The sequence below is a fragment of the Nanorana parkeri genome, unplaced genomic scaffold, assembly GCF_000935625.1.
Source record: "Nanorana parkeri isolate BGI_ZX_2015 unplaced genomic scaffold, ASM93562v1 scaffold957, whole genome shotgun sequence".
NCBI lineage: Eukaryota > Metazoa > Chordata > Amphibia > Anura > Dicroglossidae > Nanorana > Nanorana parkeri.
The window spans coordinates 418,504-434,261 of NW_017307225.1; the positions used below are offsets into that span (position 1 = coordinate 418,504).

The 15,758-nt window shown below is 38.9% G+C and overlaps 1 protein-coding gene across 1 annotated transcript in view; it reads right to left on the reverse strand.

The window, feature by feature from the left end:
* Positions 1–15,758, reverse strand: part of RORB (RAR related orphan receptor B) — a 128,392-nt gene that overhangs the window by 16,320 nt on the left and 96,314 nt on the right. Inside the window, exons 5-6 of the mRNA XM_018566523.1 lie at positions 12,090–12,491; positions 4,344–4,465 (exon numbers count right to left, since the gene is read on the reverse strand). Coding sequence (XP_018422025.1) covers positions 4,344–4,465; positions 12,090–12,491 — 524 coding nt within the window. The remainder of the gene's footprint in view (positions 1–4,343; positions 4,466–12,089; positions 12,492–15,758) is intronic.

Genomic DNA, 15,758 nt, shown 5'->3' on the forward strand with positions numbered 1-15,758 from the left:
CGCACGCCGGAGGATGGCGGCTGGCTCCGCCCAGCTGTCAGAAGCAGGCTGTCGGCCGGCCAACGGCCGGCCAGCTTCGGCTTTCAGCGGGGCTCAGCCGAGGCATGTGCCTTCGGCTCGACTGAGCCGCTCGACCAAGTTCGGGAGCTGTACGGCTATAGTGAATAGCCCGTTCAGCAGCCCTTCGGTTCTACTGAACCGAAGGGGTCCTGGGGCCGAAGCTAGCCGAAGGATCGGCCGAAGCTACGGCTACATCCTTCGGCTGCTTTGTGAATAGACACCTTTGTGAAAATGCCACTCTCAAGAGAAAAGCCGTGCACGTACAGGAGTCCAATGAAATTGCACTTTAAGAGAAAACTAGTGGTGAAAACAATTACAGCAGGTGACCAGCTGAAAATGGGGTGAGTATTGCAGTTAGAGCTGCTTTTTCATTTTTTGTAATGGACAGACAACTAAAAAATTAATAAAAAGCTAAAGTGGAGTTGAACTTTGATGCATATTCCTCTCCAAAAAGGTATTTCTAATCAGCTTTGCTTGTCTATCTCTTCTGATTTGCGAGCTGTTTCTGTTTTTTAGATGTTATGTGATAATTTTTTTAATTATAGAAACTGTTATATGAATTTAATAACTGACTGACAAATACTATATATGTCAGGAAAATTAATTGTGAAAACGTGACTGGGCTGTTTTTATTTTACACTTGATGGTTGATCTTTTTGTTTTTTTTTGTTTTTTTTTCCTGATAAAGAAAATCCTTTTTAGTTTATAAATTATGAATCATATCAGTTTGTCAGCAGCCTGTATGATGATTTCCTTACATATCATTTTTAGATTTAGTGAGGCTTACTTATTGTATGTCATGTGGAAACTATGGGATAACAGAGTGACTTTACTACTGAGTGCCAAAGGACCAATTTTATACAGTTCTTGCACTGCCTGACCTTTAAAACACACGAATGATGCTTGATCCAGTGAATGTGCAGGTGAATGTTTCCAGAGGCTGTGTGTTATAAATGCAGTGAATGAATGACCACTGACTGTGTAGTGAATGTCATATCACCTTCTTAGTAGTACTGCACAATTGCTGTACATTGGCAAAATAGGTACTTTATGTAATAATAAAGTGACAGTTACCCTACTGATTCATGTTAACTGTGACAGGTTCACTTTGCATGTTCCATATATCCAAAAATATTAAATGGACTACAGTTTTCTATGAAGCATACATTATGTGCTTATCTGTAGTATAAAGGGTTAACTGTAATGCAGGGATTAAGAAAGCACAGATTAAGAAACTATCAGTAGCTATGAAGGTACTGTATGCTATTGTAAGTGTAACCTTAGTCTGTTAGTATCTGGAAATGATACATCAGATGAAATGTACTTCTACTGACAAATACTATATATGTCAGGAAAATTAATTTTGAAAATGTGACTGGGCTGTTTTTATTTTACACTTGATGGTTGATCTAATGAATCTGCATTTATAAGATAGTTATAGCAGAGAGGGAGAGGGTGAACATGTGAATGTGTTTGTCAGCACTTGCACCTATTATGATGAAACCATGCCCGCCGAACACCTAATCATTGATCTACCTTTGCCGTGTGTCCAATGTAAACAATTTAATGAGCAATTTCAGGCAACAAATAAAGCCTCTGAGGGAGCTACTAATACTATTCCGCAAACAGAAAGGAATTGCTCCCATGTTGTACAGGCAAGGTTTCTCAGATCACCAGGTTATTGAAAGGGACAAGGTGGATTGGTGCATTATGGCAATGCCCAGATGAAAATGTGAAGCACTCAGCAGGTAAGCTAAGCTCCCTTTAGGCATCTCAAGGCTTCATTTCCAATTTTGACTACAGTGTACCTTCAATAAAAAATAAATATCTAATATCCATATGCAATTATCTTTATGCAATGATGGTAATAATAACAATAATACTATAACCTCAATTTATTGCCTAAGTTGTATAAGCCAAAATAATATCTTAGTAATTCACCAATAGGGACATCAGAATTATTCACAATGAACCATCACAATTACATGATTATTGCACCATTATATCTTAAGCACCAAACTAGTGTTAAAAGTAGATTTATGAATACTATGATAAATTAAAATTGAATTATGACAAATTAGTATAAGAAATGCATAATCTGTTATACTCAATAAGGAATTAAACAATGTGCAGGGTCAAATAATTCATAGCAACACGTCAGTAATCAACTTTCATAAAAGTGGAACTCCAGTTTGCAATTTGCATAGGGTGTAGTGACTCCATCATCTTCCTTTTTAAAGACAGCTCCATGTAGTCCAGCAATCCTCTAGAAAGCTCTCCCCATCTGTAGAATTAATTCCTGGCTGTGCAACATCCAGGATCACACTTCCTGTACCTGCTGGCTGTCTTGTATATGCCCCCCTGTGGTTATCTAGATTACAGGGGTGATGTATTCATGTCCCTACCACTGCAATTTGGCATTACTAGTGACATTGTAATGTTCATGCCCAGCCCAGAAATGCCTACATACAGTGTTTGAGGTCTCTTCTCTAGCTGCCTGCAGATACAGCTCTCATAAATGCTCTGCATGCTACAAAGAGAGGTAAGGACAGCACTGGGCCTCTCATTCATTACAACCTTAAGCCTTTCACAACACAATGGCTTCTGAGACATGTGGTCCCTGTGCAGGTGCACACCTCAGTGATGCTAAGACATTGAATGCCACTGCTCTCTGATTGTCCATCAAGAGAGAACAGTAAGAAGAAGATCGGAGCACTCCTGTGACAGCAACTTTAGAATCAACTTAAGGGCCTGTGTTAATGGACCTTGGCCTTGTGTTGATGGCATCAATTGGACATCAGTTTGAGATGCTTCTGAGATCATTAAGAATGTACTGACAGGTACATTTGACCTGCAGTGACCTCCCTCTCTGCTGCTTTTGGCATGCTTTATGCAGGTTATGCATTCCTATAGATTTGTATTAGAATGCAAAACCAGGTTGAGATGAACAAAAGCCCATCAATACAAACCCTAAAGGTTGTTTTTCTTTTGATATAAAAAATTATTTCTGTGCATTGACCAGGAGCATCTGGGGCAGGGAGTCAATTTGTTTTTTGCTGCCAGTGTCCCATTGGAAAGATTCCTCTTTATTTCCTGTCTTGGAGACGCAACAGAAAGTGAGAAGAAATTTCTACAAAGTGAGGTAAATTTCCCTCTTAGACCTTGTCACCAGAAATATTTACCTTCATGATTTTTTTTTGGTGATTTTGGATTTCCCATCACTTACTTTCTCAGTGACATGAACACACAGGTGAATTAACCTATTTGGGACACAGACAACAATACATACGTGACAAGGGACTAACTCTTCCCTACTTGATGAAAAACAAAAACAGTTTAGGCTATATATACACTTTAAGCTGCTCTCAGAAACGGAAGACAAGTTGGTTGTTGCATTACTAGACATTGCACATCATCTTTGTAACAGTTCATTAAATAAGCCCAAAAGTTTCCTAAATTACGTTGCCTCTTAAAACGTAATGGCAGTCTGATATATTTCAGAAGACAAGACAATACAATGAGAAAAGAACAGGAAACAGTACTAACTAGTTGTTTATCGTTTTCTTGTAGTTAAAAGGTTATTTATAATACAACATTATTTCTAAAACATTGGGCTCAAACAACAGGTCAGTGGAGGAATAGCTTTCTATAGATACAGTTTGTACAGATTTTTATTTCTACATTCTATAGCACAAGCGCACTACACTGACAAGAAAGTACAAAGGGTTTCAGTAAATATATACTTTTCATGTCACAATGTAAATTTGACTGACTGTGAAGATTTGTTTACTGGTTATTTGCAATAAAATAAAATGTTAACAAATATGCAAAGGGAAGTCATTTCAAGCAGCTGAATAGAAATACACTTGCACTGGTCTGGCTAACTTAAGCTGCAGTTAGCTGGCTAACCTATCCTGAAGTCTCATGGAAAATTACTACAGATAACTGCTATGCTTTTTTTCTGTATGTGTGTATCACATGAATCACATAGCAACAGGAGATATCAGTCATAAACTAGAGAATACTTTACTGTACGTTACTACCAAATGTAAATCATTGGAGAAGAGTGCTGGTCAATTAATTGGAGTACAATTCATCATGTTAACATTTATTGGTTGCATGTTTTAGAAATATTACAACACAGTACTGGTAGTGTTATGTAAATCTTTTTTATCAATATATAAGTGATTTTGACAAATATATGGTGGATATTTACTAATAAGTGATAAATGTGTGTTAAACAAACATCAGGTAGCATTACGTTTTAACCCTTTATACTATACCTTGCTCTGGTATACTTTGATCTCTTCATAACTATGGGTCTGCCAAGCTAAGTGATGTAATTCATCAACTGTATATTGACACGTCTCCAAGTGGGATTTTATGATATTTTGGGCAACTCGATCTGTGCCAGAGATACAAAGAAGAAAAATCAGTATGTAGTACCTATCAACAGATTTATCATTTGGAGATCCATTAGTGAGTATCTGTAGGGGGAAATACTGAATACACTGTTCACCTTTGGCGAGAGGGTGAACTTTGCATCACCCACCAGATTAATGAGGAGAGTAAGTTCTAGTCTTGACAGCATTCCATAATCTCAGATCACCAGCAGTGCAAATCCATCCATGATTATGACTCCCCTACTTTGTCAATTTCCCTAATCCCAAGCTATACAATTCTCGGCTTTTACAACACTATTTCTATTCTTTCTAACCAGTACAGGATTCTTAACTGTCCAACTAATGGTATTTCAATGAATGTATTCCCAAATCAATCCCACGTTTTAAACTTTGCTACACATTTACAATTACTTTCTTATTTTAAAAAAATGTTTCAGGTTTCATCATTTTCACCTCCATACTTACACATGCTTGGAGTTCTGCTGGTCAAAAGCATGTCAATTGTTTGGAAAAAAATCTAAAAAATGTTTTTAGACTCTGATTATGCACGCCTGTATGTAAATGTCTCTGGTGCCTAGCAATTTTAAGGGTTAGGTTTTCCCTTAAATCTATTGATTGTGTCTGTAGGAGTGTGAAGGTGCTTGTGAACCCTCGTGGTAATCCTCTGTGACCTTGTTGAATCTAGTAGCAATTATCTAATGTCTACACCTACCATATTTTTCATCTTAACTCTCCTACGAAGTGTAATAAAAAATACAGTGAATGCTGCTGCCGAGTGCCATCCAACGGAAAGGCAGGGATCTTCAATACGCAATGCGGTGCATTCAACCTTAGTAACAGTGCGTGACAAGTTTCAACTTGTTCGGTGCAGTCAGTCGGTTGTGAGCTACGGTTGAAAGAAGGTGTGAAAAATCATGGATCATGAACAACGCATTAACATAAAATGGCAATGAGTCTGTTACTGTAATGAGTCAAGCAAAAGAAATGGCAAACGCACTCATCAATTTGTTACCAGCTTTACAGCAAGGTGCACATGGAAGGGCTTTAAACAGTAATCGGAAAACGTTTCCCAGCACACTCACCAGCCAGCATGCAAAAAAACGTGTCTCATCGCTAAGGTTAAAAAGGTCTAGATACACGTCTTCTGCAGAAAATGTGAAAGCCGCACAGCCACGCCAAGGCACCTCTAGATAGTGCGGTCCTAACTCTAAACTATGAGAGTCTCCATGTTGGAGCACATATGGCAAAAGATCAAATTGGGTGCAGGTTTGTCAGGAGAGTTGCCTTGGCATGGCTGTGCGGTTTTCACATTTTCTGCAGAAGACGTGTATCTAGACCTTTTTAACCTTAGCGATGAGACACGTTTTTTTGCATGCTGGCTGGTGAGTGTGCTGTGAAACTTTTTGCTGTTGTACTGTATAAAGCCCTTCCATGTGCACCTTGCTGTAAAGCTGGTAACAAATTGATGAGTGCGTTTGCCATTTGTTTTGCCTGACTGATTTGATGCAGTGATGCATGGGGGGTCTCAGCTGCCGTTGTGATGTGCGGGGTCCCTTGTGCGTACCGGTGCCTTTAAGGGAGGTTGGTCTTCCTCCTGATAAACCTGCACCCAATTTGATCTTTTGCTACATGTGCTCCAAGATGCAGACTCTCATAGTTTAGAGTTAGGACCGCACTATATATAGGTGCCTTGGCGCGGCTGTGCGGCTTTCACATTTTCTGCAGAAGATGTGTATCTAAACCTCTGTTTTTAACCTTAGCGGTGAGACAAGTTTTTTTGCATGCTGGCTGGTGAGTGTGCTGGGAAACCTTTTGCTATTACTGTTACTGTAATTGATCTTTTTTAAACATTCACCGTATTTTTTGATCATACCTCCTATATGCAACAATATTTACTTATGCAAGCTCTGCTTCCTTTGTTGCAGTGCTCCACTGTGGTTGTGCTTTACTGCTCTTTTTTACAATTTGAGTCTAAAGGCTTAACCCCTTCGTGACGGGAGACGTACAGTGTACGTTTTGTCACTTTGTGCCTATATGACTGGCCACGTACACTGTACGTGACGAGTTATATCAGGCTTTGTAATGCCGGTATATTGTTACTTTGCTTTGTAAGTAAGTAAGGTGCAGCTCTGGTCATTTCAATCAGGGCTAAGTTAACTCAGTAATTAAGCTGAATTCCCTACTTATTTAGTACTTAAACCCCACTGAATTCAAGCTTAATGAGGTAATTTTCCTTCAAATTCAAAATTACAGTGGATGGCAACTGCACCTACATGCAATACAGGTCACATTTACTTTAGACTGAGTGGTGGTGCCTATCTGCCTATAGACATGGAATGACAATTATCTGATTTAGTTAGGATTGGGTGATGATGTTATCTACATAGGATGAGGCATGCCCATTATTGAGGAATGTCCATCAGAAAGTTAAGAAACCCTGTTCCAATCTTTTTGTTCTGTTCTGGCTCCCTCCTCATCTTCATTGTGCAATAATGATACCAGCATTGATGGAGCACCATGTTAATCATTACTTAGTCATGGCAATTTCCATATTTGGTTGTCCTGTCTTCATCCAGCCTTCGTTAAAAAAATGATTCCTTCAGATACTCTTTGATCTGAACATTGCTAGTGTCTACTGCCCATTTCTTAGCTGGACTGCTTTTTGACATGCCTACTGTTAAATATTTCCTAGCTTTCCTAATTTCCCCCCCTCAGATGATGTGCACTGTCACATGTTCCAGGAGGTAGTCCCAGAGTTCCAGGAAGTAAAGGTAGATTCATCTACCCTAATTAAAATGGCAACAGTGGCAAGAATGGGGAGGAATAGGAAAATAAGGTATGGAAACAATGAGCCTGCAATTATCTATAAGTATCTGTTTGTAGATTGCCGTTATAAACATTTCTTATAAGGCCTTTATTGTAATTTTTACAATAACAATAAAGCTCCTCCTTAAGTCCCCTTTCCCCAAAGGGGGTTCCTTGTATTGAAAGATGTAATCTAGGATTAGTGGGTGCTGCATGGGCAGCTGTAATTGAGACCATGACTTCTTTGGGTCTGAGCATAACCTTTTAATAGATCACTGTAACCATGCATTATAAATGATCTGCTAAAGCTCCGAACAGGACCACAGAAAGTGTTGTATTAGAAAACCACTGTTCAGGTTATTCATCTGTAGCTGGATGTAATAATATCTTACTGTTTTGTGTGTATTACATTACAAAACAATTACATTACAAACAAAACGAAGGGCAAAATAGTAAATCCAGTTGGCAATAGTAGCTAGAGTTCTTTATTTAAGGCTGAACACCAGACAAACAGATAAATGTACAGATGAAATGCATATAAGACAGGTTTTTGACCTGCCCAAGCATTTATATTTCTGTCCATTCAGTCCTGCAATTTACACAGCCCATCACACAGCACACCCAGGCTGATAACACCATTTACAGATCAAAATTGCTGTGTAGCATTACAACCCCAGCATGCTGATTGGACAGTCAAAGAGCAGCAGCAGACAGATACAGTCACGTCTCTCCTCTCTCCTTTTGCCACCTTTTTTTCCCAACATTTGCATGCAGCACACCGCCTTGGTTCCTAGTTCTGCCACTCCCTCTATAAGAGCTTCTTTACAGGGGATGCAAAATGCTGATATCAAGTTAAATGCAGGTGCTTGCACTAGTTGCATTAAAACATGCATTTAACAATTTAATAATGAATACAGAGCTGACTTATTTGTGTCTGTATTACCAGTGTAGAGTTTATCTCTAACTACGTAGTTGTTCTAAATAGTTTCTGCTATGCAGGTAAGCTATTAAGTTCTAAACAATGCACAGTAAGTTATCCTCTAGCTCATGTTTATTGATTAGAATTAAAGCGCTAAGATTTGAGTTTACACTGATTTGCAGCAGAACGTCTAGCAAGTGAAGCCTTAATTCTACCTCTCCGATCTCAATAAGCTTTTGGAAGGGGCTGAAGGATCAGAATCACATTATGTCCTGTTGGCAGACATTCTGTCTACGCCACCAGACTTCATTCATGAGTACAGTGTGCAAGAGCACTATAAACAGAGAACATTGATATACGTGGCCCAAGCATCAGTTCAGCAAAGCTTTTTAAAATGTGACAGCTGTTCCTTATCTATTGCCACAGAATACAAAAAAATAGAAGTTAAAAGAAGAACTTTTAACCAAAATGTGATATATTACATGAACTTAACAGGTAATTCATTTTACTTAGCTTTATTAGTCCATTGCAATAACATTAGGTAACGCTGATGAATATTAAAATGCACCTATCGGCATTCATTTTTTTCTGATCAATGTCCCTTAAATTCCCCAATACAAACTTGTTATCTGTTTTAGACACTTAAACATAGACTTTAGACATACTTCTTTTACAAACTGCAGTAAGAAATATCAGTATATTAAATGCAAACATTATACTTCATATTTAAGCAGCCACCCCTGAATCTTCTTGTCAGTTTTTTATCTCAGAATTTACCTAACAAATTTATAAACTTGACCAAATGCAGAAGCTATTGCACTATCAATATACTGTTCCTGCTGGAGTCTCCATTATAGAGAATCCTCTGAGAAATGAGCTCTCCTCTGGCAGGAATATCTTGCCACATCTGCTGAGAGTAATTTCACACCAATAAAGATCACTTACAGTATAGTGGCATGAAAATAAAACAAAATTAAAAAAGTAGTTTAAAAATTTGCCATCATGTGATGATTCTCCTATCACCATCCATAGTTCACTCTGGATAGAAGAGAATAAAGGAGACTTAGCGCATTAACAAAAGAGGAACATTTAAATACAATTTCATTCATTTTTAATGTTTCATGTCCCATTAAAATGCAATCATTAATAAATAGATATGATTACAAACTGCAGACAGTTTAACCAGCAACTGGCCACTTAAAAAAAATGGCAGTATGTGCACCTGTGAAGTGGGTAGAAAGAAGTGTTTGCATCAGGATTCCATCTGAAAGTGGTTCAGGTGATTTCTATTCTACCCCCTTCAGTTTCTGTAAATTCTAAAATGAAAGAATGCAAATCAATCTGTCTCTATGCTGTACATTTTCTGCTAAACAGCTGAAAGAGGAGCTGCCCAGTAATCAGTTTGCAGCTGAAACCAGATGAGAAAAGCCATTGTAAAAGGTGGCCATACACTGTACAACCATCGCAAGACCTTAGTCTTGCGATGGTTGTAAAGTGATTAAAAAAACGTACGATCTGCCCATCTTGGACAGGCAGATCGCACTCTCGATCATCGCAGGCCCAACCCCTGAGGGGTGGGCTTCCAATGACCGCAATGCTGAACGGGCAGTGTCTCCCGAGCACCGTTCAAACCAGCCGAAAATCGTACGATTTTCGGCTGGTTTTCTAGTGTGCTCCTTAGACAAAAGACGTGCGACCGTACAGTAGAAACGGTCGCACGTCTTCGTTCACACTGCTCGATTCTTGTACGATCGCGGGATTTCCTGCGATTCTCGTACGAGAATCGAGCAGTGTATGGGCACCTTTAGTATGCGAAGGGTCTTTGTGTGGAAAAAAGTACCCTGGGGAAAGGCAGAACTTTCCTTTGTGCTTTAGGGTATTCAGGGTGCGCTATTGGACCAGTTGAATATCGGTCTGTTAGCCATGCCCCAATGCAGCTTGGTGAGTACTAATCTGTGAGTGAAATGGATCAATCTACAATCATGGATTCCCTTCTGTGCATGTCATAACAGGAAGATGCAACTTTCTCCTAGCTATAGTTCTGGGCTGAGGAGTCATAAAGTAAATAGTAATACAGATAACATTTTAATATAGACCTCTCACACTGCTCTCTGTTGAATAACAACCAAAAAAAGACAATAGAATAATTATTTTTGTAGCTGTATTATTATGCATTACATAGATAATTATTTTAAATCTATGATTCCTGATTAATTCCTATTTTAGTCATCCTTCTTATATGTTAATAACTATTGTTTAGAACACCCCAGCTTTTAGGAGTTGTCCTTTGAGTTCCATGATTTAATAGCTAAAGAAATCCAGGGATGACCCTGAACCTCCCCTTTCAACCCCCAGCTTAAAAGAGAACTATGGCCAAACCTTTTTTGGCCATAGTTCTCTTTAGGGTCACAGAAGAACATTTATGAATGTCCTCCTGTGACCCACAATGTAGCATATAGCGGGCAAATGCCCGCTATATATTGACAGCGCAGAGCCATGCTGCAGCTGGGAAAAATCCAGGCAATATTTTTGGGATCCACCCTGCTGCCTGATTGACAGCTGGCCAGAGCCAGCTGTGACCTCCCCTGTCTGTAGCTCCAGTCAGCGCTGGAAAACCAGAGAGGGGAGGGAGAAATCCCTGTGGGTCAGTCACAGCTCTCTGCAGGGAGACGATCATGAACTGAGCGCTCAGCGGTATGTGATCGCTCAGTTCTCGATTAATAGAGCCAACATGTGACAGCTGCAGTGTCACACATCGCTCTAACTATGAGGATGAGTGTATTTTACTCATCCCATAGTTCTCTTTTAATACTATGAAAAAATAATTCCTTACTGAGAGTCACCACCAGTGGCATAGAAAGGAAAAGGATGTTTTTTGCTGTCCATGTATTATCACCATGGCTGTTGTCTACACAGCAAGGAGGGATAGGAGGAACATTTTTAATGGACTAAGTGCATCCCGGTGTACCCCCAAAAAACCTCCTAACTTTGTGAGATGCAAAGAAGGTACACATTATATAATGAAGTATGTAGGCAAAGGTCCATCCCCCTGCCACACCTCTAGTAACGTGGACCATGAGGGTTAATGAACAAATAAATGATTGGTTTAACCCAAAATTGCATTTTTCCATCACTACTTTTTCTTTATTTTGCCATTAAAAAACAACAAATTGAATAATAACATTTATTATATACTGTATATAAAATAAAGGTTAGATAAAAGTTTTAAAGGTTTAGTGCAGTAAAACACTTTTGATAGCTATATAATATTTTTTCTATAGAGATCGAAATCTATACAACAGAAACAAAAGAGGGACAAATGAAGGAAAAAGAGGATCAGTTGGATATGGTTCCAAAGAGGGCAAGTCCCTCCAAATAGGGACAGCTGAAAGCTATGAGTAAGGTATATATTTAGGAAAAGGGTGAATGGGAGCGGAGATACAGTACTCAGTGTTCCTGAGTCCAGACACATCTGGCCTTCTCCCCTGACACCTATGATGTACACATTATTTTATAGCACATGGACCAAGGGTAAATACAAATATTATGTATGTGTCCAATGCCTCTGTCTATACAATTTAGTACTGTAGTATTTGTGTTAGCTACTACAACCCTGGAACTGAAACGCATTTAGCCCATAGTGCATTCACTGAGTGAAGAACAGAACACAAAGAGAAGGACGTATTTAATCTAAGTTGTATATGAGACCTCATATACATCTTTTATCCCATTTGCAATAACAATTAAGGTAGTTTAAAGATGTGACACTTAGATGGATATTTATTTATGGTCCAGACAGAATACAAAATCAGTAGAAGTAGTTGCACCAGTAAAAAGATGGCAGCTTTTTTTTTTTTTAATTCTCAAAGCTGTTTTCTGGCTGCTTAGTAAAATCTACTTACCAATATCACTTATGCTTATTCCAGGTGAGAGCTGTCCATTGTTGAAAGAACTATACATAAATAAGTTTGGTACGGACGTAAGGTCATAAATAGGTTCTTGCTTTATTTGTTTCATTCCACTTAAGTCTATGCCTGACTGGTCTGGTGAGGGCTGTGCAGAATCCACACTGTAATAACCCTCAGACTTTGGCAGGTCAATGACATGTCCATTCGAGTAAGTGCCTCCTGTTTCAGTGTTGAGATTGCTTAGACCATTGCTGATGTTACTGCTGTATACTCTGGCTAAAGCCTCTGCCTCTCCACTCTGCTGTTGCCTTTGTTCTTGTAACCGCTGCTGGTGCTTCTGAACTTCAGCATACAGACTGTCTCGCTGTTTTTTTGACATTCGTCCAAATTTGACAGCTGGGAAAAAAAAACATAAAGTTGATATCGACTGTAGTATAATATATATATACTGTATACTGTGTATATATATATATATATATTGCATGACCTCTAGATAAAAAAAATGTCCATAACTGTAGTTGTTCCTATTTAAAACAGAATCTGCAATATCAATTATATTCAGAAAGTACAGAAACATTCTTCCATTCTTTATGGGTAAGTTTTTCAAATTGAGTATATGTGGGCAATTGTTTTCATGCAGGTTTACTTGGCACTATTTTTTTCTGACAGGAACCCTTTCTAGCAGTGATATAAGCAGGTTCCCCCTTTCCAGAGTCCCTTGTAAACAACAGTCGACACTGTCTATAAAATACTCATTTATTTATCTTGAGTACCCCACTGTCTTCCATTTTGCACAAAATGTCCTAAAAGTCTTATCCACGAAACATTCTTCAGAGACAGTGCTGTCTGCTGTAAAGAGACTAATTGTTCTGCTAATTCAGTGGCCTGAACTGGGATGCTTCCACACAACAAAGAGCAGAGGAGAGTGCAATGCTCTAAAGAGCTTGATACACTCGTTTATTGTTAAACTGCCAAAGTCTAACTGGTATCTGATGTAATCAATAGACCGGACATGACAATAGTAACAGCTTTGTATCAAATACCATTATTAAGATCTGTCTAGAATGAGAGATCAGTTGCTTCTTTCACTTGATGAAAAAGTTTACATTATGTAAGGACTTCACACATATATTTCTATAGTACACCTACAATGCACACATGCGTGTGAACTACTCTTTCTGCTAGCTTCCTTGGAGATACAATAACTGTGTTCTTGGAAAACCCCAGTGTAATTAGTAGAACATTTCTCCATAGTATCACATTGCTTCTTTGGTTTCAGCTGTAAAGCATTTAGAGTCATAAAAAATATATTGTGAACAATGGAAGGGTGACAATGATGTTTGCACCATAATACGACAGAAATTAAAGCTACACTTTATCCAAGCAATATAATTCATGGTACACTTCAGTCAAAAGTGAAAGATTAAGCTATCATATAGTTCATTAACACTTTTAAAGTGGAACTGAACTTATGAAGATTTTCTGTGTTATAGGAAGCATCTAAGTGTGTTCAGTTTCTCTAGGTGGTACCCAGGAAAATAAATCTTTTGTCTTGAATTATTTCTGAAAAATATTGGTGCACTTCCTGGTATTTAGGGATGCCTAACCACTCCTGTGCTTATAGCTGTATATATGCAGTGTAAGAGGCTGTAAGAGTCTGTGACTGCGTGTCTTATTTGATATCACCATACCTCATAACTCTGAGATGAGAAATAGGGACACCTTTAAACCAAGATTAAGGACACACCCCTGGCATGCCCCCACTCACATGGTCAAACAATAATTATAAAGCAAAAAATTATTTAAAACCCTCAAGTGCATTTTTCAATTACACTGGCTGACAAACACAATAATTCAAAGGTCGGGTGAAAGGTTTAGCACAGTTTAACACTTCTACTAGTCAAATAATGTTTTTTTTATAGAGGTCAAAACATCAGACCAAAAAGAGGGACAACTGAGAATAAAGAGGACAGAAGGATTTGGTCCCAAATGAGGGATAGTCCCTCCAAATAAGGGACAGGGGTTAGCTATGATATCACTAATGTGCTGCTTGCTGGAGAGGAATTTGAACTGCATGTACAGCATCTCACAGGCTCTGCTTAATTTATTCTGTGGATTTGTGCTTTGTGAACCTATCCTGTTGTTTTTTGTATATTCACCCATGAGTGATCAGATGGCAAGTCATCAGTGGACAGCTCTGACATGAGCAAAAAAAGTCTTGCCTCCATCAAGTTGCCATCACACAAAAAGCTAGTATAGAACAAGTCAGTATTTTGTAAAAGATCAGTTGCAGTGATTCCACAAAATGCACAAAAAGGCAAAAATTGCGAAGTTTCCAGAGTTCAAGTCTATTTTAAAATAAAAGACAAAAGACAATACTTGATGCCTATAAGCAGGTAAAAAGACTAGTAGAAGTAATAGTATAGATAGTGTGGTGTCTGCTCTTAGGGAGTAGTTACTTTTAAAAGTAAAAAATGGAGTACAGGGTTACTTTAAACTTGTAGATGGCAGGAAACACAAACTACCAGCTTGATACATTAACCTTTCTAATAGCTATTGCTGTAATGTACCAGCCTACCCCACTCTCTTTAAAGTGATTTTGTTTGATGATCTGGGTTACCCTGCTTGAGGTAAAATATATCTTATTCCAAGCACTTCCCACTGAAGACCTCGAGGTCTCTTACATGCAGAAAGCCACCAAACTTTCTGAATTTGAGAAATTATACAGCAAGAGAGAAGAAGTTGCATACACTTTAGGAAGTACACTCTCAATGCCCCTGTAAGGTGCTCTTTAGATTTTCGCTGCCACACAATACAAAGAGTTTTGATTTTGGTAAACTGAGGGTCTTTCTAATTCTAGTAAAGCTAAGGTATTTGCTGTATAGCATTAGTTGCTCACTGGTTGGTTTAATTTGGGAAAAGGTAAGTTGGCACCTCTTTAAGTTGACCCTTTTGATACTTTTGATGCTAGAGGTTATTGAAACCTAAATGACCAAGCAAAATTTAGCACATCAGCAGGCGTCAGTTAAAGGAGAACTATGGGGTCAGTGTTTTTCCCCATAGTTCTCCTTAGGGTAACGGGAGGACACAAACTAGCGTCCTCCCGTTACCCTAAGCTCAGTATACCGCGAGCTACAGCTCGCGGTATACTGAGATGCCGCACCTGGAGCGGATCCCGACGTAGATGACGGGATCCGCCCAGCTGCGTGAGTGACAGCTGGCTCTGCCTATCTAGAGGCAGAGCCAGCTGTACCCGCCCCCTCCCCCGTCCGTTCCGCCAGTCAGCGCTGGCAGATCGGAGCAGGGAGAGGGGAATCTAGAGATAGAGAGGTGAGGGAACCCGGTATGTGTTCCCTCACCTCCCGATCTACTGAGCTGACCTGTGACAGTCTCATTGTCACAGGTCGGCTTAGAACTATGAGGTGAGTGGAAATCACTCATCTCATAGTTCTCCTTTAACTAGACTATGGGGCTGATTTACTAAAGAAAAAAAGGCTGTTCACTTTGCAAGGGGATGTTATCTTAAAGAGGTGCCAACTTAACTTTTCCCAAATTAAACCAACCAGTGAGCAACTAATGCTATACAGCCAATACCTTAGCTTTGCTAGAATTAGAAGGTCCCTCAGTATATATATATATATATATAATTTTAAACGCTTATAT